Source organism: Neolamprologus brichardi, chromosome 3, assembly GCF_056152115.1.
Source record: "Neolamprologus brichardi isolate AB-2024 chromosome 3, ASM5615211v1, whole genome shotgun sequence".
Classification (NCBI taxonomy): Eukaryota; Metazoa; Chordata; class Actinopteri; order Cichliformes; family Cichlidae; genus Neolamprologus; species Neolamprologus brichardi.
In genome coordinates, this window is record NC_142106.1 from 29,245,204 (window position 1) to 29,272,579 (window position 27,376).

General features: G+C 36.9%; 4 protein-coding genes across 4 annotated transcripts; all 4 read right to left on the reverse strand.

Annotated features, from left to right (window-relative positions):
• Positions 1-3,923: 3,923 nt before the first annotated feature.
• Positions 3,924-6,657, reverse strand: LOC102799101 (GTPase IMAP family member 7-like). Its single transcript, XM_006808399.3, has 2 exons — positions 6,554-6,657; positions 3,924-5,372 (listed from the first exon to the last, which is right to left on the reverse strand). The coding sequence occupies exons 1-2, from the start codon at positions 6,558-6,560 to the stop codon at positions 4,111-4,113; spliced, it is 1,269 nt and encodes a 422-aa protein (XP_006808462.3). The 5' UTR covers positions 6,561-6,657; the 3' UTR covers positions 3,924-4,110.
• Positions 6,658-8,157: 1,500 nt separating this feature from the next.
• LOC102799390 (GTPase IMAP family member 7-like) lies at positions 8,158-9,611 on the reverse strand. Its single transcript, XM_035915636.2, has 2 exons — positions 9,551-9,611; positions 8,158-9,098 (listed from the first exon to the last, which is right to left on the reverse strand). The coding sequence occupies exons 1-2, from the start codon at positions 9,555-9,557 to the stop codon at positions 8,158-8,160; spliced, it is 948 nt and encodes a 315-aa protein (XP_035771529.2). The 5' UTR covers positions 9,558-9,611.
• A 5,138-nt stretch (positions 9,612-14,749) lies between these two features.
• LOC148104149 (GTPase IMAP family member 7-like) lies at positions 14,750-18,186 on the reverse strand. Its single transcript, XM_087836050.1, has 2 exons — positions 18,132-18,186; positions 14,750-15,726 (listed from the first exon to the last, which is right to left on the reverse strand). Exon 2 carries the CDS (start codon positions 15,524-15,526, stop codon positions 14,750-14,752), a length of 777 nt encoding a protein of 258 aa, XP_087692176.1. The 5' UTR covers positions 15,527-15,726; positions 18,132-18,186.
• A 4,888-nt stretch (positions 18,187-23,074) lies between these two features.
• LOC102799953 (GTPase IMAP family member 7-like) lies at positions 23,075-25,643 on the reverse strand. Its single transcript, XM_087836075.1, has 2 exons — positions 25,632-25,643; positions 23,075-24,028 (listed from the first exon to the last, which is right to left on the reverse strand). The coding sequence occupies exons 1-2, from the start codon at positions 25,641-25,643 to the stop codon at positions 23,075-23,077; spliced, it is 966 nt and encodes a 321-aa protein (XP_087692201.1).
• Positions 25,644-27,376: the final 1,733 nt, after the last annotated feature.

The window sequence follows — 27,376 nt, forward strand, 5'->3', positions numbered from 1 at the left end:
CTTCAGAAATATCCCGGTGATCCTGATTGCAAGGCATTCAGTTTTTCATTCAGTTTTTTCAATTAATCAGAAGTTAATTAATCATTAAACTCTACTGAGAGCCAATGTGTAGAATATAAAACAGTAGTTCTGTGAGTTTGCTTGCCAGAACATATTAATAGTCTGGCCAGTATTTTGTACTGCTTGGAGGCATAAAAGAGATTTGTCCAAGCTGGCAAACAGGGCATTACAATAATCTAAACGCGATGACACCAATGCATGAATACGTTTTTGCTGTTCAGCTGAGGATATTTTGGAATTTAGAAATTGTTCCTTAAATAAATTTAACAGGAATGAGACAAAGATTTTACATGTGCGTCGAAGCCCAGAGAAGAATAAAATATTACACCAAGATTTCAAATGGTGGACTTATCAGTTGAACATAAAGGAGGGCATGAATGATTTTAGGATGTAATTAAGAACGAGCTGTAATCATGGTCTCATTCTTGTTGATTTTTAAAACAAGCTCATTGCTACATAGCTAAGCAGTAACCTCAGTTAAGCAGTGGACGAGGGTAAAAAGATGAAAAAAACAGTTGTAAGTACAGTTAGAGCAGGTCATCATGTTAACCCTTGCCCAAGATTTTGTTTATTTTATAAATGGTAATAAGGCTGAAAACCAAAAAGCCACATATAATATCAAAACTTTAAAAAAAAAAGGTTTTAAGTAGATGCTTTTATAACAATGCCCCAGTGTTGAACAGCGCAGTAAAGCTTCTGTGCTTTTAAAAATAGAACAATTCAGTGTTTGAATAAGGGAGTGGTAAAATGTTTCGGTTTCCAATGCAAGTTAAACAAGTTTCAAACAAAGAAGATATTTTTAATTAAGTTCAGTTTGAAAAATGGAAGAGTGATGCATTCATTCCCTCTTGACAGGTTACTGGCACATGTACACGTAATTCCATTAATGCATAACTGCAGTTATTAAACGATGAATCAGTGTGTAGAGTTGTTTGCACTAAAGTAAAAAGCACCATCACTTCATGCGGATACCCTCTCGGCGCCAGCTGCGGTCGCAAGGCTGGAGCCGAACAAAACTCCCTGATAACGACTGTCTTTAGTCTGTTCCTTCCCATTCCATGCAAGGCCACCTGGGTTGGCTGGAAGACTGTTTACTTAGCCTAGCAGGGCGAAGGACACTGTCTCAGCTGAACTCTGGACACGCACACACATACATATACACTGATATGCACACACTCATCCCCCCTCCCTTTCAAACACCTTCGATGCTTGTTCCCTCCTGGGAGAGTCCGTTCTCACTCCCGAGGCGTAACATGCCGACGTTTTGTCATGTCCCGCGGCGTTCCTGAGGAACGCGAAAGGAGACCTTCGGCGTTCTTATGGTATGCGGTGGGTTATGGCTGAAATCCAGTGCAATGACGCTCCCGCGGGAATAGACGTTCCAGCCCTGTATTCCAGCCCTAAACCTAACCTTATCCCTAGCCCTAACCATAACCTTTTTCCTGACCTTAACCAAGAGTGTAATTATGTTAAATAGCGTGTTTCTAAGCGATTTGAAGAAAAAGAGTGAACATGTGTAGATTGAGTCCATACGGTTCTCATATTTCCTCATTTTTCCGAGGTCGTCATTCAGGAACGTGTTGGGTAGCCGAAAACGTAATATGTTGACGATTTGTCACCTAGCGTAAAATGTTACGCTTTGGGAGTGAGAACGTGTTGCCTGGGAACACGGCGGGTCTGAATCCGCGCTGGAATGGTAGCGCTGGGCAGGATGGCTGCTGTGTTTGCTTCGGATTACTCCTCACCCCTACCCGACTGTGGCTTGTCACATGTTCCATAATGTTGTGCTGTGGACATTTATGTACTTTTTTGTGCAGAGGAGTTTTTTTGTTTCCTGTTGTCATGCTGTCCTCCCAGGAGCCCAGCATGAGTAGAGGTCTCTGTTTTTCCTCTTGTACTTTCCCATTGTAGTGTATATTTCAGTGTTTTTTTTTTTCTGTAACGCTACCAATCTCCGACCTGTATCCCCATGTGATGTCTGTGTTGTGTGTGTAAGGTCGGGGGGAGGGGGGGTCCTATTTCACTGCAGGGCAACCTGCACGTGGCAAATAAAGCCTCGATTGATTGATTGATTGATTGATTAAATTCCAATGTCTTGTAATAACTGTAGCATATTTAATATGCATATACAAATACATAGAATTTGAAAAAATTCAATCAAAATCAGCCGCATATGGTCTGAATATGAGCCAGAAGCTACATTTTAGTGAAATTGTTAATAGGGACATGCTGTCTCATGCATAACGAACACAAGCACAAGTTAAACACAAAGATACAAATGTTGTTTATCCATTTCACACCATTTCTGTTAAAATATGGCTATTTTAGACAAACATTTTAAAAATGATCTGAAATTGAAAAAAAAATTAAAAAAAATAAAAAGTTACATGTTTTACCAGCCACCTATTATGAATCCTGATTCTTCAAAAACAAAAAACATTTTCATGTTTTCTCCAATAAATTGTCAGAAAACTCATAAAACATCCAGTGGAACATGGTTTTCATCGTTACTCTGTGTCACAGATATGACAGTTATATGGTTTTGTGACTGAAAATCTTATATATATTGCATGATTTTGATGCTCAAAAGTAGTTATAGAAGAAATAGTATGATTATATCACCATGTAGCATTAGAACTCCTGCTCACAGCTTCAAGAATATAAAACATAACACAGTCAAAATGACAAGACACTCTGGGCCACAGTGGGAAGGTGACAGATGAATGTTAATACCACGTTTTTTGGGTGGAGTAACTTGTTTCTGGGTAAGGTCAAATTATTTGGCAACTGTACAAATACAAAATGAAACAGTCACAACGCTGAGTTTCAGGTGTGGTCAAATAACAATAGTCACAAGTTATTTATTGGTGGCTGTAGCTCAGAAGGTAGATCTGCTAATCCTCCACTAATCTGAAAGATGGTGCTTCGGTGTCCGGCTGCTGCAGTCTGCATATTGAAGTATCGTCAGGAGAGATACTGAACCCCGTTGTGAATGTTACATAGAAAAGCACACTGGCATTGAAAGAAAGTAACTGGGAATGAGGAAAACTGTATAACATGTTCTGAGTATAAGAAATGTTTCCTGTACCAATCTATTTACCACCGCCACGGTTTACACGGTCACTTAATAGTGAGGTGATTGGGTTCTCCTCAAGTTTAAAACGGTCAGCTCATGCATTCACACTATTGGAGCCAATAGAAGAAAAAAGTCTTATGTGCACTGCAGGTCTCAATTTAAACGACAAAACAGTCTGTCTGTCTAACAGAATGGAATGGAAAGAAATTTAATGTATTATCTTAAATTTTACTTTATATTTAATACTCAATAGCAAAATGTGCTTAATATGCTATATTTTGATGGATTTTATGCACCCATCAACAACAGCTGTGTTTTAGTGATTAATAGTAAAAAGCAGTTTAATACATGTGAAATAAAATTTTGTCATTGTCATAAACAAATAATCCCAAGACAAACATATTACTTGGTGTTGTGCTTAGAGCTGTTTGGCAAAGAGGTTTAAGGGTAAACTTTACAGGCAGACTTGTGTATTTATGAATACACGGACAATACCTTTTGATAACAGGATGGGTGTTTGGTTGGAATTGTTATCAATGAATCATACAATATACACGTGAAAAAAAAAGGAGTCACATAATTAAAAAGTTGTTTTATTGATGCACAGTACATGTAAATGATTATGTAAAGGTCCTCTGAAGCTGCTGGTACCTCTACATATAAAAGCTTTAAAACATCACACACCTGAGAAGATCAAACAATTTCATAATCAAGTTGCAATTGCCAGGAACACATGTTTATATTTTATCATACATGTTTTAATATATGACCACTACTTTGTATTTACTCAACATATTCAGGAACTTGCAAAACAGAATAAAATCTTTATGCTTTCCATAAAGATTCCAAATGGGCCAAATTATTAAACTATTTTAATACAATGGTTTACCCACACAGATAAATGACAATATTTTTATGTAAGCTTTATATGTATAATGATTAGGCTGTTTTATTATATGGCTGTGGATCTGTGTTTATTCAAATGGATTCCATGGATTGTATATTATCTCATACAAAGCATGAAGTCTATTCCAAATGGCCTCAAAACCCCCCACAACTTCCTTTTCAAAAGGTTCTGGGACTGGAATGGGGACTGATTCAGATGGAACAGGAACAGATGGAATAGATGGAACAGATGGAACAGGAACAGATGGAGCAGAAGCAGATGGAACAGATGGAACAGGAATGGATGGAACAGATGGAACAGATGGAACAGATGGAATAGATGGAACAGGAACAGATGGACCAGATGGAACAGGAACAGATGGAACAGATGGAACGGGAACAGATGGAACAGATGGAACAGGAACAGATGGAACAGATGGAACAGGAACAGATGGAACAGGAACAGATGGAACAGATGGAACAGATGGAACGGGAACAGATGGAACAGATCCCTTTCCAAACTTTGATTTGATCAACAAAGCTGAGACAATTGCAAATAATCCTGTGATGACAGCAAAACCCACAAAATATTTAAGCCATGATTTTTGTGCATTTTCCATGTGTCTCTTAATGATGTTAACTTTAGCCTGCTTTCTGATCTCTTCCTGTGACAGATTTTCTGATGACTTTCTAACCCGATTTTCCTCTTTTTGAATTTCTGTCTCCAATGTTTGGAGCTTTTCATTAGTGTAGTATCCTCCATTGTTTTCTGTCACTATATCTTCTATGCTATTGAGCAGCTCTGCCACCTGGAACTTGTTGCTTCTATATTCATCTTCCTGGTTGTTCTTCCAGTATTTATTGTCAATGACGTGGCACCGACTCCCACACTTCCCCACCAGATCACTCAGAGCTTCACTTTCATTAACAAAATCCTTGATCTTCATTCCTTCAGGGAGCTGGTCACCATGAGTAAAAACAACTGCAGCATATTTAAGAACATCTTCAGAGAAATGTTCACATAATTGTGCGATGACAGCCTTTTCGTGCTCTGTGAATTTCTCTGCTTTGAGCACAATAAGAAAAACATGAGGACCTGGAGCACACTCTGTAATACAGCTCAACATCTCATGCTCCAACTTCTCAGACCTGCTTGGGTCAAAGAAACCAGGAGTGTCGATTAAAGTTAGGCTTCTTCCATCAACAGTCTTGGTCTCGCTCTGAGACAAACATGCGTTTGAGTCATTAAAATGATTAATCTTCAATCTGGTCTCGCCAAATATGGTATTAGCCAGACTGCTTTTCCCAGTTCCAGTTTTTCCCAGCAGGACAATCCTCCTTGTCTTTGTCACTGGAAGAAAAAATGAATAGATGAAAAAATCAGATTAACTCATTACATCATCTGCTTCCTGACATCACTGATCAATTATCAGATTTCAGATCAAAAATCTATCAACCCAGTATCACAGCAAAACGTGTAATAGACACGCCGGACCACCGTGTCTATTTCACACCATGCCTCTCCAAAACGTGAAATGGAGATGTATGAAGAATTTTTTGCGACCAGCAGGGGGCGATGATATATTAAGCTAAGAAGTCAGTAATACACAAAAAACCATAACTGCATAAGTACATTCAATTGTCCTTAACAGTCACAAACTATTAAGCTTAATATGTATATACATGCAAATATGTTAATTATTTTTGTTTAATGCTTTCCCACAATTATTTTCGTGTTGGCTTGAAATAAAAAAGCTCCCTCTGGTGTTACTGCAACTTCTGCATGCTTGTCTTTGTCACGCTTTGGAGAGTCAAAGTGTTAAACAGACATGGGGGATATATGTGTCTGTATGTACCCTATCTCCTTAAAGGATGCCCCTGTGTCTGCAAGATTTTGCATGAACAATGTCACATATATGTTTTGACAAAATAGATTAGTTATAAATCCCAACTCTTTCTGGACTCGCTTTACCAACAAACATTTTTATCAGTTAATAAATTAAAAGGGGTGATTTGTATTGTTTGTTTGTTTGTTTTTTGCTTTTTGCTTTAAATTACACACAAAGAAATGTGCTTCAAACCCAGTATCATTCTGGTTGATTTGAAGGAAAATATCACTGACATCTCCAGCATAAGAGTGTCTGAAATCTTTTAGCTAATCATTCATCAGTGTCATTTATTGGTCCTTGTGATTACGCTGCATATAGAGACTTCAACCAAACAGATGCAAGTGCAAATAAAGTAAATTTAAGGCATGTTTGAGATTTTCAAAGAAAAGCATGAAATATCTTACTGCAGTACTAAACTGCAAGCCATGTGTCAACAAACAAGCGTTGATAACCCAGAAATCTTGCTTGTATTTATAAGATTGATAAGGCTTAGAGCAGCAATACTGTTAAACACTTTTTCATAGCAAAATAGTTCTTGAGATTAACTCAGTTAATTAAAAATATAGGTCACAGTTTAGGATTTTGATTACTAGAGTGATAAACACTCATACTTTGGAGTAATGTCTATTTAATAGTCACTTACCCTCCATGCTCTCCAGAAAATAGAAGTCTGTCAAAAATATAGTCTGGTTCACGATGTGTCTCTGCAGTGAGTCGTTTGCTTTTGTTCTCGTACTGTGACTTACCTTATGCTTCGCTTCTGCTACCTGTCTAACTTGTTCTCTGGGTTTTAGCCAGAATGAGTGAACAAAACACTGCGCACAGTGTACGTTTACATATAATAATCCACAGTACTGCAACACAGAGATAAAGATAATAACTAGGTGCATGACCCAAAAACACGATACAAGAAGAAAGAAAAAGTTAAGCTGTATTTCATTGACCTTACGGATTTCTTTTTTTAAAATATTTTTATTTCTGTTGTACAGAAAAGTGGAATTGATTTCTGCTTGAATATATGAATACTTCTTATATTGGCCTTTAAACCCTTACCCTACACTACTAACTCCATAGCTTCTTTGTTCTGTGAAATACATATAACTTATTCAAAGTTTGGATTTATGTTAACAAAATACAAACGTCTGCATTTTCTTTTAATTTATTTAGTCTCATTTGTTGCTGCATTTGTCAGTCAGTAACTTTTATACAGTCTGGAAACATGAGCAACACTTAAAAACATTAAAACTGACATTACAATAAAGTTTGTCGAAGATCAAATCTGTCAGTGGTCTGTCCACTCATCCCAGCAGTTTCCATTACTGCTCTGGTTTAAAAATGGCTGTGGTAGATTTGGCTGATCCTGTTAAACTTTATCAGCTGGTTCAACTGAAGTAAAGTCAGCGGAACCTAAATTAAGTAAAAATGAAAGTCATTGTTTAAGATGTCACTGCCTCTTGAACATGTTTGGCTAAACCTGCTGAGGAGGTTTAACAAGTTCAGCTGAATTATTTAATCAAAATGAAAGTAACTGAAAGTAAAAGTTATCATTAACATGAGGCCATCTAGCTAATAATTGTCAAGAAAATTGTCAAGAAGTTGAAGAAACTTGGTTACATGTGGAATAATTAGCTGCTTTATTAGTGAAGACTTGTAGCAAAGAAAACATCAAGAAAAAGAAGCAACAGTTATTTGAAAGTTATAGATCTGTTATTGTAACACCCAGAGATTTTTTTAAGCTGGAGTAATGGACATATTCATGGGTAAATTCTGAAATATAAACTGCAACATAAAGGGTTTTATAGCATATGACGAGGGGAAAAAAATCACATTCTTACATATTATTAAAAAAAAGCTACTTCATTTATATGTTAAGAGTAAGTATTCAACAAAAACTCTTAAGTAAGACATTTTGTACCGTGCAAATACAGAAATCAAATCATGAGGAACAAAAGGATTCCAAAATGTCTCATTCTATAATTTTAATAAAGACTCCATGATGGCAACTTATAAAGGTGAATGTGAGTAGTTGTGCCCAGTTTCCTAGCAGTATATGCTGATCCTGTACATCTGTGGATTGTAAAGGTACTTTTTTGAGAGCTTTGATGATTGAAAAATTCTGATATTTAATTTCTAACCTGTTTTTACATTTAAAAAAATAAACAAAGTGTGCTGTAGTGTTGTAGTCTCCTTTCTTTGCTTCATCACTGTGCACCAGTTTCATGTCCGTGAAACGTGGTACTCCTGGTTTTATTTGGCTGCTGGCTCTGCAGATGCAGCAGGAACTGTGCTAGATGATGTTGGTGCATTGTTTTTAGCTACTTTTGCTGCAGCTGCTATTCCCAATGCTACTCCTACTCCTACTAAACCTACAGTGCTGTCTTCTTTCCCTAATTGTATCGTACCACCAAGGAATGCACCTAACAGATCCCCTGTTGTAACTCCTGCAACGTTTGACAACAGATTTTTAAACACAGATTGTTTTGCCTTTGTTGCAGTTTCCTCTTCTTTAATATCTGGAGATGACTGTTTGATGCGACCTTCCTCTTGTTGTATATCTCTCTTCACTTCTTGCAGCATCTCATTGGTAAAGTAGCCTCCTTTGTTTGCCTCAATAATCTTGTCAATGGTTTTGAGTAATTCTGCCACCTGATACTGGTTGTTCCTGTATTCATCTTCTTGATTGTTTTTCCAGTATTTGTTATCAATGACGTGGCAGCGGCTCCCACACTTCTTGATCAGATCGCCCAGAGCTTCACTTTCATTCACAAACTCTTCGATCTTCATTCCCTCAGGAAGCTGGTCACCATGAGTAAAGATTATTATAGTAAATCTAAGTGCTTCATCTGAGAAATATTGGTTCATTTTTTCTATCACACCCTTTTCTTGCTCTGTGTATTTCTCCACTTTAAGAACAATGAGAAAAACATGAGGACCAGGAGCACATTCTGTGATACACCTCACTATTTCAGACTTCATCTTCTTCTCAGATTTTTCTGTGTCAAAAAATCCAGGAGTGTCAATAAATAATATGGTTCTTCCACCGATATTCATGTCCTCTGACTGACATTCACTTGTTCCAGAATTGGGGGTATGATTTACTTTAAACACAGGCTCTCCACACAGGGTGTTGGCAATACTGCTCTTTCCAGCTCCAGTTTTTCCCAGGACCACAATCCTTCTTTTTGACTCTATAAAACAGTAATGATTCGGTGTCAGTTATTTATCTATTACTTTGTCAAAAACAGTGCAAGAAATAAACAGTAAATTGAAGTGCAAGTAAAACTGCATGCTGTTTACAAGCCAGTCAGTACTGGCTTACAAGTAAATATGGAGGAGTAGAAAAATGTAATTTCTCTGATTGTTGATCAAAGTTTAGACTTAGCTGTTCAGATGGTGGCTACAACTAAATCATTTAGAATTATTAACTCTATCAAGCATACACTCTGTATTATTCTGTTATAAAATACAGATTTAGAGTCTTGAATATATTAGATAACATTTACATAACTACTTTAGGTATTCAGTGGAGTAGATCATGTTGACTGAGAAAAACAATCACTTTCAGAGAACTTTCTTCCTTTGTGATTCCACATTTCTGTTAATCATTAATGCAGAAAACATTATAATAACTGCGACTTACCGTCCATGTTTTTGAAAGCTAAATCAGTGCAGAGACACACGATTACTCAGATCCTGTGGACGTTGTGACTGCGCCGTTCGGTCGTTTCTGTACTTGTTGGACTTGTTTCTCAGCAGCAAACTAAAGTGATGAGCTTACCTCATAGTGTGTTTTTCTTTTTTTTCCCCACACCTGGCAACAGCATGAGAAAACTATTGTGCATATTTAAATGTTATTTATTTAAATAAATTAATAACAAAAACACAATTTTTCTTTTCATTTTTATATAAAAATCTTGGCGAGCATATTGTTATAACCCAAAGTTAAATATGTCTGTAGCAAATATGACATAAGCAAAAGAGAGTTTATACTTTTTATACTGTTCTAGAATACTATAATGAAAAGTTTTACTATATATACATAAAAGGTGTGTGTTACGTATTTGAAATCTTCAAGCAGCTGTTTCCTTTAGGGTTCGCCTCAGTTGATCATCTGCTTCCATCTCACCCTAACCCTTGCTTCATCCTCTGTTACACCAACACTCTCACTCTTTGAGCAAGTGTTTGGGCATCAGTGAGAAGAAAAAACTCAATTTTAACAGGGAGAAAAAGGAAATGAGGGCACAGGCATAACTATATAACTTTATTATTATTATTATAACATTATTCCAATATATCAAAAATACAAAATAAACTCAAAATGCTGCGTCACAGACACAGCCATCCGACAATTGTAGTGTATACGGGAGGATTCAGGTCACCTGATCGTGCCCTAACTATATGCTTTTGCAAAAATGAATGTTTTAAGTATTGTATGAGTATGAGCACCCTGAGAGCGGAGTGCTCTAATGGGGTGATTTGGTACTATATGGTCTTTAAGATAAGATGGGACCTGATTATTTAGGATTATTTAGCCATGTCTTTCTAATTTTGTTTCCATCTTTGTCAAACTTGGTCACTGCTAATAAAAATGTTATCATCTGCAACTCTACCAGGGCTACGTGATCATTACATCTGTCTCCCTCTCGTTCACACAGGTATTCTATAATTCTACTGTACATAGTTACTCCCTACACTCACTACAGTTCACACTGAAATGTACTGAAATGTGCACACTATAAATAGATTCAGTTACTGCTGGGATAATGAATAATTACACCTAACTTAATGAATGTCTTTTTAGTTAAATAGCTGACTTGTTTTTACCCCATGAGAGTTTGGTGAACTGTCCCTGTGCCATATGACAGCTGGGCAGGCTCCAGCCTCACTATAACCCTGATTTGGATAAGCAGAATAAACTGGATGGATGAATACTTTTCTTTTTTTTCTCTCATTCTCTGTTCAGCTGCTTTTGCATCTTTTTCTGACTTTGATCAGTTACATTCATTTTCATATTCAAAACCAAGGCAGCTACAAGAGAGCCTTTGTTGAGCTGGGTAATTCATTTTCACTTGCAACAGAAAAATCACACAGAAGAAGGACTAGGAAATGTAAGTCAAGTTTAACATGATTTATATTTGACCTGAAATACAATCTAAAATCCAATTATGATGACACTTTGTCATTTTGTCAGATTTAGCAAATAAAATGATTTGCCATCATAATTAGAGTCATAATGTAATATCTAAAAATCCAGAAATGTTTGGCTAAAATGAAGGGAGTCTTTCAGATATTCAAGTAAAAATTCTACAGTGCTACAATCATTCACCTTTTTTTATACATACACACACAGACACATATATTACTTTAGGAATTTTTTGTTGACTTCACATTAGAAATGTTTTAGCTAGCAGAACAAAGATGCAGAAGAATCTGTTTCTGCTCTTCTGGGTAAGTGGATGATCTTATCAATCATACAGCAGTACTATTAGCTTAAAGCAATAAGAGTGATTCTGGACTGATGCACCTGTTAAATGGCAGTAATGGTGAAATAATTGTCTTCGGAGCCTTATATAAATGAGAGGAACAGTGTAACTGATTTTCTGTATTAACCATTTTCTTTTATGATGAATTGTTTGAATTAGTTTCAGTTGAATAGTTTTTAAGCTGTACAAACAAACCACAAGGAGTAATAGCTTTTCTCTGTATCTATTATTGTACGGTCTACTGTGCAATATAAAGCGCCTTGAGGCAACTGCTGTTGTAATTTGGCGCTATATAAATAAAATTGAATTGAATTGAATTGAATTAATATTTATTTATTTATTGCCACTGTTTTTAGGTCAGTATTGCGTCTTCACGTGTTCACTCTACAAGTACCACTTAATTGAAGAGAAAAAAAAATGGGATGAAGCACAAACACACGGACCTGGCAACACTATTTAACAATGCAGATGTGGAGAGACTTTAAGACTGTGAGACTCTGCAGATAATTCTGACAATGCCTGGGTTGGACTGTACAGCATCCCTGGACAAGAAAACAGAAGATGGCACTGGTCTCTGCCAGGAGTCGAGTTCAATAATACTGATGCTAGCAGAGACGTATCATTTGGCTAGCAGAGAGCCAAATGATATATCTGGCTTAGAAAACTGTGCATGAATGGACAAACCAAATATTTTGACTCTTCCCATAGGAAGAGCACCGAGGGAACTTATAGCAGAGACAATTGTTGCATAAAATTTAGGTGAAACATTAAGGGTCCTGGTATCGTGGAAATAGAGTAGAATAGACTACAAATAGGCTATAAAGGTGAAATCCTGTGTTTTGTCTCATGTCTACTTTTTTTCTCCCTGCATTTGAGCTGCCATGTGCATTTTTATATTATAGAGCAAGGCCAAAGTTTACTTACTTTTACCTTACTTTTTAGACAAAAATGTCAGCAGTTTTTAGGTGTGTCTGCATGTTTGTGCTAAATGATAACAAAAAGGTTAGTGTAATTAAACAGGTGCTTTTGTGACAGTGATGTTGGGGGGAGCTGGAGGCTGGCCCCGTTTGAAGTCTTTAACTCATTTTATTGGTTTTATCTAAAAAAAGGAAAACATAATCACAATCAGGGTGAGACTCACGCATGCTCCAGCTTCATGTGAGGCAGCTTTACCAGAGCAAGTCTCTGAGAGCGACAGGTGCATATTCGCACAGCAACAAGTCTGGACCAAATAACAAAACGCTGAATTGACCATTTGAGCCCCGACCAAGGACTCCACCCTGAACATCAGTGAAGCCATTTAAAATAGAGATGGCCCTACCCTTTACCAATGAGGAAACTTATGACACTTGTAGTAAATAAGAGAGCTAAACATTAAACATTGGCCAGTGAGACTGTGAGGGACGGTTTTTAACCTGACCAATGAGCCAACTTTAAGCCCTTCTGAGTGAATCACACAGAGGTTTAGAAATCTTTGCAGATTTTGGAGAGAAAAAAACACAACTCCTGACCAGCTTTTCTGCACCTGTTTTATCATCACCTTGTACCAGCAGTGATCAGTGTTGCTGTGGCCCAAACATCACTCTGTAAGAGATTTTTTGATAAACTGACAAAGAGCCTTTTTTTACCGCCACTAAAGAAGACTCTGCCTTTGGATCTGATCCAGCACACCTCAGGAAAGCAGCGACACATAAAAGACTGTGACTTACAAGAAGCGGTCGACATTTGATGACAGATCTTAGATAATCGTGACATACTGTATTTGAGAGTGAAAAGGAAAGTAGAGGTGTGTAAGTGCTCTAAAATTGTATATTATGCTTTTAAAATGTGAAATGTGATGTGATTTTAAGCACCAAAGAACATGATTTTTAGAAAAATGTTATTCTTATGTTTTGAACGTATGTGTGATTTTTAAAAAAAATCTATCACTATTGTATGCCTTATAGAAAATGTGTTAATTGTATGTATTTGTAATCATGTATCTTTGATAAATAAAATAACAACAGTCACTTGGAAGTGAGACTGTTAATCACAAAAATGGTGGACAGAAAATAATTTTCCAGTTTAGAATAAATCAGAATGAATCAGATGACTCAGTTAACATTTTGGATTTATTTACATAATATCAAGGAGTTTATGACTTCTCTGTTTTTCTTTTCTCAAAGAAAAGACATAAAACTTCACAATATGTGAAGTTACAGCACAATTTACCCAGATGTACTTCTTTTTCAGTCAGTGTCCTTTTACAACATCCATATTAGCTCAGGTAATGAAAATACAATTATGACATAGACAGGAAGTAAACTTTAACATTTGAAGTTCAAGTCTTGCTTAGACGATGTGAAGCATCTCATGGACCTTTTTTCTTGGATTATCCATCAACCTTATGCAAATCCATTGTAATTTATTTGAACAAATAAATGTTCTTCTGTGATGCATTTACTTTACTACATAAACTAGACGTTAGTGTTGCCAACGTTAACATTTCTCATGTCACCATCGAGCATTTCTAAAACCTAACTTCAGTATATGCAGTGTGGACTCCCAGATGGAAATAGCAATGAATCTATATATTCAAAGTTTTCATCAGGCTACCTTTAACATTTTCAAGGTTTTTGTTTTATGTTTTAAATGAAACATTTCAGCATTTTGTATATTTTCTAAAATGGCACAGCCTCTCCTTCTGAACATCTTCTAATCATGTCGTCCCTATTTCAGTAGCGGCTGGGGCTGAAGACAAACGGCTGCTGCTGGAGGAGCACCGGAGCCAGGGCAGCAAACATTGGATAGTGCCACAAGCAAAGTGTGTGTGTGTGTGTGAAACATAAAAATAAAAAGCCAAACAACAAGCGGGTCCTGTCAGGTTTACATTATCATATACCAATAATATAATAATATAATATAACCAATATACATAATATGACCAGCTCCCAGGTAGAATTAATGTTGTTCACTGTAAGAAACTACAAAGTTTCATCAATAGTTTTTATTTCTGTAAGCACTACTAAAAAAAAGGAAAAAGGAAAAAGGATATATACATTTCCATATAATGTGTACGTGATTCATTGAATTATAATGTGACATAATCAAGTTTAAATCAAAGCATTCACCCCTACTTCTTAAAATCTACAAGTAACAAACACTTAGTTTGTTACAAGTAAAAGTAGCATTTTTAGCATTTATTCAAGGAAAAGTAATGTTTGGCCAGCACTACTTTTCCTTGAATAAATATCTCAACAGTTCCTCTACTGCCACTATATCTACTTATAAAGTAATCATACAAGACCTCAGAAAACAACATTCCTTTCTCTGCTCTCTTTGCTGTCCACTCTCTGTCGTTGTCATGATCCTAACCATCATTTAACAGTATATTCGAGGACAGCTTTAGCAGCTTTCTGAATGGCTTCCGATGCACTTTCTGATTGTTCAGCTGCAGCATATCCTAACCGACCTCCCTCTACTAACCCTTTCTGTGCAGCCAGTGATACTGTTGCATCTTTGTGCTCCTGCAGATTCAAAAAAGTTGATGTGACCATCTTTGCCACACCAAGAAAGGCTCCAACCAATACGCCTGTTGCTGTACCTGCAAATATAATCAGCAGCTTGTTCATCACACCCTTTTTAGCTTCGATTGCAATATGTTCAACCGACATGTTTGCTGATGACTTTCTAATAAGCTCTTCCTCTTTCTGTAGTTCACTTTCTATCGTCTGTAGCATCTCATTGGTGTAGCAGCTTCCATTGTTTGCCTCACTTATTTTGTCTATTGTCCTGAGTATCTCTGCTACTTGGAACCGATTGCTCCTGTAGTCATCTTCTTTGTTGTTTTTCCAGTATTTATTATCAACAACATGGCATCTGCCTCCACACTTCTCCACCAGATTGCTGAGCTCTTTGTTATGACTGATGAATTCCTCGATTCTCATTCCCTCTGGGAGCTGGTCGCCATGAGTGAAGACAACGGCAGCGTATTTCATAGCATCTTCAGAGAAATCTTGACATATTTTTTTGATTACATCTTGCTCCTGCTGTGTAAATTTCTCCACTTTAAGGACGATGAGAAAAGCATGAGGTCCAGGAGCGCACTCTGTCATGCACCTCACTATCTCATCCCTGAGTAATTGCTCAGACATGCCTGTGTCAAAAATACTACGAGTGTCAATAAAACTGATATTTTTTACATTTACAGACTTTATTACCAAACGGGGCAGACTTCTTTCAGAAACGGGTGCATGGCATACGTTGAAGACATTCTCTCCCAGTATGGTGTTGGCCAGGCTGCTTTTCCCAGCCCCAGTTTTTCCGAGTAGAACAATCCTCTTTGAAGTCAGTGCTAGAAGACAAAAATACTCTGTGTAAATGAAGGAAAGTAAAGATCAATTTCAACATTTCTTGTTGGTTTGCTGCTGAATAACCATAACCTGGGCATTTTGAGCAAGTATGTTCATGATATTTACCACTTATGCCCAACCTACTGGCCTTAAATTGTTGACTACAAATAAGTGATGAGATGATGATGGGAAATGTATTAATTTTGCATGTGTTTGTTCATTAATCAAACTACTTCTAATAGTAATACTAACACGACTACCACTACCACAATAATAATAACAATACCAAAAATACTACATTTTATTTTAGGCACCTTTCAAAACAAGAAACGTCACCTTACATGGGAGAGTTAAAACACTGTAACAAGAAACAAGAAATTATCAACGAGAGTTGATCGTTTAAAGAGACGTGTTTTAAGATGGGATTTGAAGTTAGAGACCAAGATCAATATTGAAGTGGGTGTCAAGATCTCTGTCTAAATAAATAAATCTGGGTAAATTCCCAGATGATTAAATATGCAGCTATTTTGCGGGTAATAACAGAAATGAGTAAAGAACATCAACAGCCTATTTATGCAAGATAATTCATAATTTTATCGGTTGGGTCTGATTATTGGGGGGGGTCATAACCCCCCTAACCTCCCTGGAAATTACTCCCCTGCCTGAGGGTGCAATTGGGTGTGTTATGCAGAAGTTCAGAGTTGTAATGCAGAACAAGGTTGTGGGTGACTTTAAAGTGACTAGGAGAGTTTTTTTGTTTAGAATTTAACCTCCTAAGACTCGAACTCCTTCATGGCATGCATTTTTAATTTCTCTTTGATATTTGGGCTGATTGCAACCTGATGAATGTAAAAACAAAGAATTACCAGATTTTTTTTTTTTTTTTACCTGATTTTTGTTTCTGAGAAAAATGAGATCCACATATGAGGACATTCGTTTTAAATTTTGATAGATCATTGCCAGTATAATGTCCTCGTAAGTGGACAACAGGCCCTTGTAGAGCAAAATTTTGTATTTTGGTCTAGACAACCCAAAATATGATGTCCACATATGTGGATGCCAGGTCTCAGGACGTTAAAGCAAGGTCTCGTAATAAGAGATAATATAGCTGTGGGTAATTTACTAATAGGACAGGTGCAGTTTCTTAATTGTAATAAAAACAAACAATGAACATAGGTCATGCATGTTAAATGTAGCACAAACTGTTTTCAACAGAATTGTTGCAGTAGAAACAGGTTTCAGCAACTGAGAGACTCAAATGAGGGATTGTAATCACATCCAGTAACATTCTTGTATAACAGAACACTTAAATCAGTTCAAGGGATGAATTGAACTGGATGTGCCTGATTGACAAAACTTTATGTTTGTACTTTGCGACCGATGGTGTGAACAGATGATATGCAGGGTGTCTGTGTCACATATGGTCAAAGTGTATGCAGCTGAATTTGTGTAGGTCCATCACTAAAAACAGTAATGAGTATGGGCTCAAATTGTGGTCATAAATATTTTGTATTTGTAAATCAAATGCTTATTTGTGAACCGAGTTTTGTAACCGTGTAAACCAAAATATGTTATGTTTGTGCATCTACAGATGAGAATTTGTGTGTGTGTAAAACAGATTTGTGTTTGTAAAAAATATTTACACGAGTTACAAATTTTTTGGTTAAGGTCTGCTTACAGATACAAAGCAAAGAACTACGTGTAAAACTCTGGCCTCAGCTTCCCTGGCTTACAAGTACAAATTTTGACCCAGTTTTTCTTCCTTTCAGCTGATTGGTCAATCACAAATTTAACAATCCAATCAGAGAACAGATGGGTTTGGCTGTTGGAGGGGTGCTTTACGCAGTTTCAGGTCCTGGAAGAATAAATGCCCTTTTACATGCCAGCTCAGTATTTTTCATCACCATGAAGGATCACAACTCCAATGTCCAAAGTCAAAGTCACCCTCTGTTCTGTTCGTTTTTCAGACATATTAGCTTTGAACTCCACTGCACAGGCACTGAAATTGCTGTTGCAGAAGCCACACTATGCTGAAAAGACCCCAACACAAAATTCTAAAGAGATGGAATTTGAAGGTTTGGTAATTTCTTATCACATCTTTGTCAGACTGCCCAATCCAAAACACCAGATTGCTGAGAGAGGCTGCATGCATTGAGTTACATGGGTCTTTGTCATGCACTCTTGTGCATCATGGAGACTCAACAGAGAAAGAGAGAGTACACATACGTGGTTTCTACACCACATCACACTGACTGTTCACAGCAACAAAAAGACCCTCAGACTACTGAAAACATCCAGGTGTCCCCAATACCAAGTCTGCCCCTCTCAAGGGATTTTTGTAACAATGAATTGATTCATTCAGGTTTTTCAATTAATCAGAAGCTAATAAAACATTTCCTTTAAATGCATATTTGTACCCTTTAATTGTATTTGATATAAAGTAAGCTTGACTGACCGTCCATGTTCTCAAAAAGAAATCACACTTGTCACCGGGACCTCACGATGTCCTTGCTGTGTGTTTTTCCACCTGCTCTCTTGCTGCACTTTGGCTGTGCTTTCGTTTGTCACCAATTGGACTTGTTAACTGACACTGTAACTACACAAAACAATGAGCAACACCTCATGCTCATAAATATTTTTTGCTGTGGGATTGCAAATCGATTCAAACCCACAGCATGTCGTTATGTAACTGTTCACATTTTATGTATCAGAGCGGGTCATCACATTAACCTGTGTCAATTGTTTTGTTTATTTTATAAGTAGTAACAGGGCTGAAAATCAAAAGCCACATATAATATAAAAACAAGATATTTATGAAAAAAAATAGTTTGAAGCAGATACTTTGATAATTGTGACTGCACAATGAACTGAGACATCATTTCTTTAGGGATTATTAAAGTATTCTGATTCTGACATAGTGTTGAACAGCTTAGTAAATCCTCTCAGTGCTTTAACAACAGGACAATTCAGAGTTTGAATAAGGGACTGGTAAAATGTTTCTGTTTCTCATCCTAGTTAAAGAAGTTTTGAACAAGGAAGGGAGTTTTAATCAAGTTAAGTTTGAAAAATGGGAGAAACTGATGCCTTTATTCCCTCTTGACAGTTTACTGGTACATGCACATGTAATGCTTCATCATTAATGCATAACTGCAGATTAAACAATCAATCAGTGGATTAAATCCAATGTCTTTGAAATCAGCTGCTTTTTTAAAATAAATGTAGCACTATTAATTTTTTCTGAAAAAATATAACATTTTCAGGGCTCAAAACACATTTAAGCTCTATTAACTAAATCAATTTTACACCCACTCCAAGTGTCACAATCAATCTCAATCTGCGGGCTAAATATGAACTAGAAGCTACATTTGAGGGAAATTAGTGAGACGGTCATGCTGTCTCATGCATAACAATAACAAGCACAAGCTGAACAAGAATTGAAGCAACAAATAGCCAAGATAACCACTGATCCTGAGACGTGTGAGAGCGAATTGCTCTAATAGTACTGCTAATACAGTACTATATGGTCTTTAAGATGAGATGGGGCCCTATTGTTCAAGACCTTGTATGTGATGATGTGATCCCTCCTCTGCACATGCCTCTCTAACTATGTCTCCATCTTGGTCACTGCTAATGTAAATCTTATCATCTTTAAGTCTATCACCAGCGTTAGTCCTTGAAAATTTACCATTATATCTGTCTCCCTATCATTCACACAGCTATTTTTTGATTCTACTATATACATCTCTTCTCTCCATTACATAGGTTGCCTTTCACCTGCTCCCTATGCTCACTACAGATCACGTAGTCTGTTGCCCTATGACAGCTGGGATAGGCTCCAGCCTTACTATAACCCTGATTTGGATAAGCGGAAGAAACTGGATGAATGAATCCTTTTCTTTTTTTTCCCTCTCGTTCTCTTTTTAGCTTGTTTTGCATTATGTTATGTAAAGCATGTTCCTGTTTTCAGTGCTTCCTTTTCTGACTTTCATTAACAAAATCCTTGATCTTCATTCCTTCAGGGAGCTGGTCACCATGAGTAAAAACAACTGCAGCATATTTAAGAACATCTTCAGAGAAATGTTCACATAATTGTGCGATGACAGCCTTTTCGTGCTCTGTGAATTTCTCTGCTTTGAGCACAATAAGAAAAGCATGAGGACCTGGAGCACACTCTGTAATACAGCTCAACATCTCGTGCTCCAACTTCTCAGACCTGCTTGGGTCAAAGAAACCAGGAGTGTCGATTAAAGTTAGGCTTCTTCCATCAACAGTCTTGGTCTCGCTCTGAGACAAACATGCGTTTGAGTTATTAAAATGATTAATCTTCAATCTGGTCTCGCCAAATATGGTATTAGCCAGACTGCTTTTCCCAGTTCCAGTTTTTCCCAGCAGGACAATCCTCCTTGTCTTTGTCACTGGAAAAAAAAATGAATAGATGAAAAAATCAGATCAGATTAACTCATTACATCTGCTTCCTGACATCTCTGATCAATTATCAGATTTCAGATCAAAAATGTATCAACCCAGTATCACAGCAAAGTATAGACATGCCAGACCACCGTGTCTACTTTACACAAGAAATCAGTAGTAAACAAAACGCATGTTAAGCACATTCAACGGTCCTTTATCATCAGAAACTATTAAACTGGGCGGGTAATATGTATATACATGTACATGTGAATCATTTCTGTTTAATGCTTTCCCACAATTTTCCCATTTTTAAATTTTGGTTTGAAATAAAAAAGCTCCCTCTGATGTTACTGCAACTTCTGAATGCGTGTTTTGGACATAGTGGACATATTATATATAAAGGATGGCCCTGTCTCAGCAAAATTTTGCATGAACATTGTAATGCAATAAATCTATTTTGTATGTTTTTACAAAATAGATTTATTGTAAATCCTAATTGTTTCTAGATTCCTTTTACTTGTAATGTATTACTGTGGTGGGGCGTGATTAAGGATGCCGTGCAGGTGCTCCCTGCACGGCATCCTTAATCACGCCCGCCTAGTAAAAAACACGGGAACTCAGGGTTTGTGTGTATTGTGGTGTGATGTTAAATCAATAAAATGGCTCTAGATTATGATCTTTGGTCCCGCCGTGCCTTATTCACACCACAATTACATACCCAACAAACATATTTCTGTCATGGTCTGGAGTCGGGTGACTCCGTGTTCAAGTTTTGTTCATTCAGTGTTCTGGGATTTTGTGGGGTTTTCATAGTTTTGTCTTTTGTCATGTTTTCATGTTCCTTACTTATTCTTTAGGACCGCTGTGATTTCCCAGCCTTTAGGTTTTGTCTGAATGCCTCCCTTGTGTTCCTTGTGTAGTGTCATGTGTACCTGGTTTGATGTTTTGACAACCCTATATAACCAAAAATCTTGCTTGTATTTATAAGATTAATAAAGCTTAGAGAACCAAGATTTTTTTTTTATAAGGAAATAGCTCTTGAAATTAACTCAGCTGATTTTAAAAAACAGGTCACAGCTTAGGATTTTGAATGACAAAAAAATCTTATTTTTGGAGTAATGTCTATTTAAAAGTTACTTGTCCCCTCCATGCTGAGGAAAGTGTGTCAAAAATACAGTCAGGCTCATGATGTGTCTCTGCAGTGAGTCGTTTGCTTTTGTTCTTGTACTGTGACTTGACTTGTGCTTCGCTTCTGCTACCTAAGTTGTTATCTGGGTTTTAGCCAAAAGAAGCTAACAAAACACTGCGCACACAGTACATTTACATATAATAATCCAAAGTGCTGCAACGCAGAGATAAAGATAATAAATAACTACATCACACAAAAAGATCATGATGCAGGAAGAAAGAAAAAGTTAAGCTGTATTTTATTGCCCTTAGGGATGTTTTAATATTTTTATTTCTATTCTTCAGGAAAGTGGAATTTATTTCTGTTACACTGGTCCCTCGTATATCGCGGGTGTTACATTATAAAAATAACCTGTGATAAGTTAAATCCGCAAAGTAGCCAACTTTATTTTTTATAATTATTACAGATGTTGTAAGGCTTTAAAACCCCTCACTACACACTTTATACACTTTTCTCAGACAGGCATGGACATTTTCACACTTTTCTCTCTTGTTTAAACACTCTCAAAGTTCAAACCTTGTATAAAAAGAAGTCCACCGTGACGATGTTTTGTCGACATTGTTGTGTTTGTTGGGGAGAAAACTTACAAACATACAATACAGCACTTCAGTGTCACACTGCTAGTGATCGAAGATTTATGTAAATTTGACAAGCTCAACACATTGTGTGCTGTACAGGAGACACGGCACGAGATTGATTGACAATGGTCTACAGCAAATCAGGACGCAAGCTGAACTGCGATATAGCGAGGGACCACTGTTTATGAATTATTTTTATATAGGCCTTCACACTTTTCTTTAATGCTACTGACTGCATAGATTCTCTTGTTTTGTGAACTATATATAATTTTTTCAAAGTTTCGATCGATATTCCTAGAATACCACAGTCTGCATTTTGTTTTGATTATTTAGTCTCATTTGTTGTTGCATTTTTCAATGTGTGAAACTTTGATAGCAGTCTGGCAACGTGAGCAACACTTAAAAGCATTAAATTGAGGTTACAGTAAAGTTGACTAAAGCTGATATCTGTTTTTTAAAAGAAAATAACAGATGAATTATTTAATTGAAATGTAAGTAACTGAATCTGTTAGTTACTGCTCATCATTAACATGAGGCTATTCAGCTAATAAATTAAATCTGTCATGAAAAATTCAAGACACTTGGTTAAATGTGATAAAATTAGTTGTTTTATTAGTGAACATTTGTAACAAAGAAACCGTCACAAAACAGAAGCAAAAGTTATTTGAAAGTTATAGATCTATTAATGTAAAAATGTAAGAGATTTTTTCAAGCTGGAGTAATGGACATATTCATGGGTAAAGTTTGAAATATAAACTGGAACATAAAGACTGTATTAGCATAATGGGAAAAATCACACATTATATTAAGCATACGTTACTTCATTTATATGTTAACAGTAAGCATTCAACAAAAACTCTTAAGAAGCTTTATGCTGTGCAAATACAGAAATCCAATCATGATGAACAAAAAGATTCTAAAATTTCCTGTTCTATAATTTTAATAATGAATCTCTGATGGCAGCTTGTAAAAGGGAATGTGAGTAGTTTCCTGGTAATATATGCTGATCCTGTACATCTGTGGATTTTAAAGGTACTTTATTGAGAGCTTAACAGAGGATGCAAAAATTCAGATATTTAATTTCTAACTCCTTTTATACCTTTAAAAAAATTGGTTTAGTGCTGTAGTTTGTGTGTCAGCTCTATTATCTGTTTCAAACCAATGTTACTGATGCTATTCAGCTGCTGGCTCTGCAGACCCAGTCGGAACTGTGACAGATGTGTCAGATGCTGTTGCTGCATCTGACATCATTCCTTTTGCTGCAGCGACTCCTGCTGCTGTTCCTAATGCTACTCCTACTGCTAAACCTAGACTTCTTTCTTCTTTCATAAGTTTTATCGCTCCACCAAGGAATGCACCCAGTAGAGCTCCTGTTGTAACTCCTGCAGCTTTAAACATCAGATTGTCAAACACAGATTGTTTTGCCTTTGTTGCAGTTTCCTTTTCCGTAATGTTTGGAGATGACTGTTTGATGCGACCTTCCTCTTTTTGAATATCTCTCTTCACTTGTTGCAGCATGTCATTGGTGAAGTAGCCTCCTTTGTTTGCCTCAATAATCTTGTCAATGGTTTTGAGTAATTCTCCCACCTGATACCGGTTGTTCCTGTATTCATCTCCGTGGTTGTTCTTCCAGTATTTGTTATCAATGACGTGGCAGCGGCTCCCACACTTCTTGACCAGATCGCCCAGAGCTTCACTTTCATTCACAAACTCTTCGATCTTCATTCCCTCAGGAAGCTGGTCACCATGAGTAAAGATTATTATAGTAAATCTAAGTGCTTCATCTGAGAAATATTGATTAATTTTGTCTATTACAGCCTTTTCATGCTCTGTGTATTTCTCCATTTTAAGCACAATGAGAAAAACATGAGGACCAGGAGCACATTCTGTGATACACCTCACTATTTCAGACTTCATCTCCTCCTCAGGTCTGTCTGTGTCAAAAAATCCAGGAGTGTCAATAAAGAGTACCATTCTTCCACTGACTGACATGAACTTTGTTTGACATTCACTTGTTCCAGAATTGGGCATATGATTTACTTTAAACGCAGGCTCTCCACACAGGGTGTTGGCAATACTGCTCTTTCCAGCTCCAGTTTTTCCCAGGACCACAATCCTTCTTGCTGACTCTATAAAACAGTAATGATTTGGTGTCAGTTATTTATCTATTACTCTGTCTAAACAGTGCAACAAAAATGAACAGTAAAGTCAAATAAAACATTTATGACAACATATACAGGCTATAGCTGAAAATGATGGACGTGTCTGCGTTCTTTTAAATGTAAATAAAACTGCATGAAGTTCACAAACCAGTCAGTAATTGGCTTAAAAATACAGTGGTACAGTAGAAAGAATGTTCATTTGTTTGACTGTTGTGTACAGTTCAGATCTAGCTGTTCAGATGGTGGATACCAACCAAATAATTTAGAATTATTAAGTCTAGCAAGCATATACTCTGTATTATTCTGCTATAATATTCAGATTTACACCCTTAAATATATTAGGTAATGTTTACACAACTACTTTAGGTATTGAGTGGAGTAGATAACCTTGACTGAGAAAAACAATCACTTTCAGTTGGATGGAGAGAAGTTTCTTCCTTTCTGTTTCCCATGTTTTTGTTAATTATCAATACATGATTATAACTGCAACTTACCGTCCATGTTTTTGAAAGCAAAATCAGCGCAGAGACACACGACTACTCAGATCCTGTGAACGTTGTGACTGCGCCTTTTGTTTTGTTTCTGCACCTGTTGGACTTGCTTCTCAGCAGCAAACTAAAGTGATGAGCTATGATGACCTCATAGTTTTTTTCTTTTTGTTTTTACAAACTTGGATGAGAGAACTATTGTGCATATCGAAATTTAGTAATATAAAAAAAACACAATTTTTCTTTAATTTTTTTATGTAAAAATCTTGACCAGCACTAAATTGTAACGCAAAGTTAAATATGCTTGTAGTAAATTTGTGATTAGCAAAAGAGGAGGTCAAAACTTTAGAAAAATGGTATTACTGTTCTAGAATACTATAATTAAAAGTATTATCGAATTATAAATACTGAAAAAGGATGTGTTACGTATTTGAAATCTTCTTCAAGCACCTGTTCCCTTTAGGGGTCACCTAAGCGGATCACTATCTCGCGCTAACCCTAACCCTAGCTTCATCCTCTGTTATACCAACTCTCTGCATGTCCTCCTTCACTACTGTCCAGCCACGGATCTTTTCTGTGGTCTTCCTCTTTTCTCTTGCCTAACAACTCCATGGTCAACATTCTTTGTCTATTATCCCTCAATTCAATTCAATTTTTTATAAAGCTCCAAATCAAAACAACATTTTCAATCAGATTCAGATTCAATTACAGCTGGCATCATTAACTTGATGAATAAATTATGTCTTTGTAGTTAAATAGCTAATTTGTTTTTACCCCTATGAGAGTTTGGTGACCTGTCCCGTCTGTTGCCCTATGACAGCTGGGATAGGCTCCAGCCTCACTATAACCCTGATTTGGATAAGCGGAAGAAACTGGATGAATGAATCCTTTTCTTTTTTCCCCTCTCGTTCTCTTTTTAGCTTGTTTTGCATTATGTTATGTAAAGCATGTTCCTGTTTTCAGTGCTTCCTTTTCTGACTTTAATCAATAGTTACATTCATTTTCATATTCAAAACCAAGGTCACTACAAGAGAGCCTTTCAAAGTCAAAGTCACCCTCTGTTTTCTCCGTTCTTTAGACAGAGACTTCCATCTGCTACTGAAGGTGCTCAAGAACTTTTACTGCTGCACCATCGAAAGCGTCCTGACGGCAAACATCTGCACCTGGTTTGGGAACAGCACCAAGCAGGACAGAGGAGATCTGCAAAGAGTGGTGCACTCAGCCGAACGCATCATTCAATCAGAGCTCCCTGACCTGCTGTCCATCTACACCAAGCGGTGCAAGTCCAAAGCTAGGAAGATTATGATGGACCTCTCCCATCCCAACAATGGACTCTTCTCACTGTTGAGGTCTGGGAAGTGCTTCCGCTCCCTTAAAGCCAAAACAGAGAGAATGAGGAGGAGCTTCTTCCCCCAGGCTATTCGGGCCCTGAGCCAGGTGTAGGACTGGACTCTCCCACACACATCACATCACCACACGCACTCTGGTTTTTCTTTATGCACACTTCCTATAATTTATAATCTTTATAATCTCTTTCTGCTATTTGCACATTTTTTTACTGTAAATTTCTAAGTTAATTTGTAAATTTTTGTGGTAACCTGTAAATTGTAAATACTGTATTTAATGGTCGGGCATTGCACAGCTACAAGCATTTCACCCCCATGTCATACTGTGTATGGTTGTGTGTGTGTGTGTGTGTGTGTGACAAATAAAATTTTAATTTTAATTTCATATTAGCTTTGAACTTCACTGCACAGGACGTGAAATTGCTGCTACAGAAGCCACATTATGTTGAAATGACACCAACACCAAAAACTAAAGAGATGCACTAAGTTTTGTTGCCTCTGCTATTGTTTGAGTACTTTAAGATCCAGAGGTTCCAGTTCATGTCTGAGTTCTTTAAACTGACTTGAATTTGATGGTTTGCTAATTTTTTATCACATCTTTGCCAGACTGGCCACTCTAAAACACCCGTTTGCTGATTTTGCAGATTATTTCTACCTAATGAAGGAGGGAAATACACTTAAAATAAAAGTGTATAAAGGAGGAGAGCACCTGAGCACAGAAGTACAGATACAGTTATAATGTATGTTACCATCAAGATATCGAGAGAGAAAGAGAGGCTGCATGCCCAGAGATACATGGGTCTTTGTCATGCACTCTTGTGCATCATGGAGACTCAACAGAGAAAGAGAGAGTACACATACGTGGTTTCTACACCACATCACACTGACTGTTCACAGCAGACAAAAAGACCCTCAGACTACTGAAAACATCCAGGTGTCCCCAATACCAAGTCTGCCCCTTTCAAGGGATTTTTGTAACAATGAATTGATTCATTCAGGTTTTTCAATTAATCAGAAGCTAATAAAACATTTCCTTTAAATGCACATTTGTACCCTTTAATTGTATTTGATATAAAGTAAGCTTGACTGACCGTCCATGTTCTCAAAAAGAAATCACACTTGTCACCGGGACCTCACGATGCCCTTGCTGTGTGTTTTTCCACCTGCTCTCTTGCTGCACTTTGGCTGTGCTTTCGTTTGTCACCAATTGGACTTGTTAACTGACACTGTAACTACACAAAACAATGAGCAACACCTGATGCTGCAGGGTGCAGTACACTCACAGATATTTTTTGCAGCAAAGCCATGCAAAACCACAACACGATGGTGTATAACTGTTCACATTTGATATATCAGAGCTGGTCATCACATTAACCTGTGTCCACTATTTTGTTTATTTTATGAGTGGTAACAGAACTGAAAATCAAATGCCACATATAATATAAAAACTATTTATAAATAAAAGATATTTATGAAAAA

What these genes read in the sequence shown, in the direction of transcription:
- LOC148104149 (XM_087836050.1), bottom strand. Translation starts at nt 15,526, where the DNA reads ATGTCTGAGCAATTACTCAGGGATGAGATAGTGAGGTGCATGACAGAG.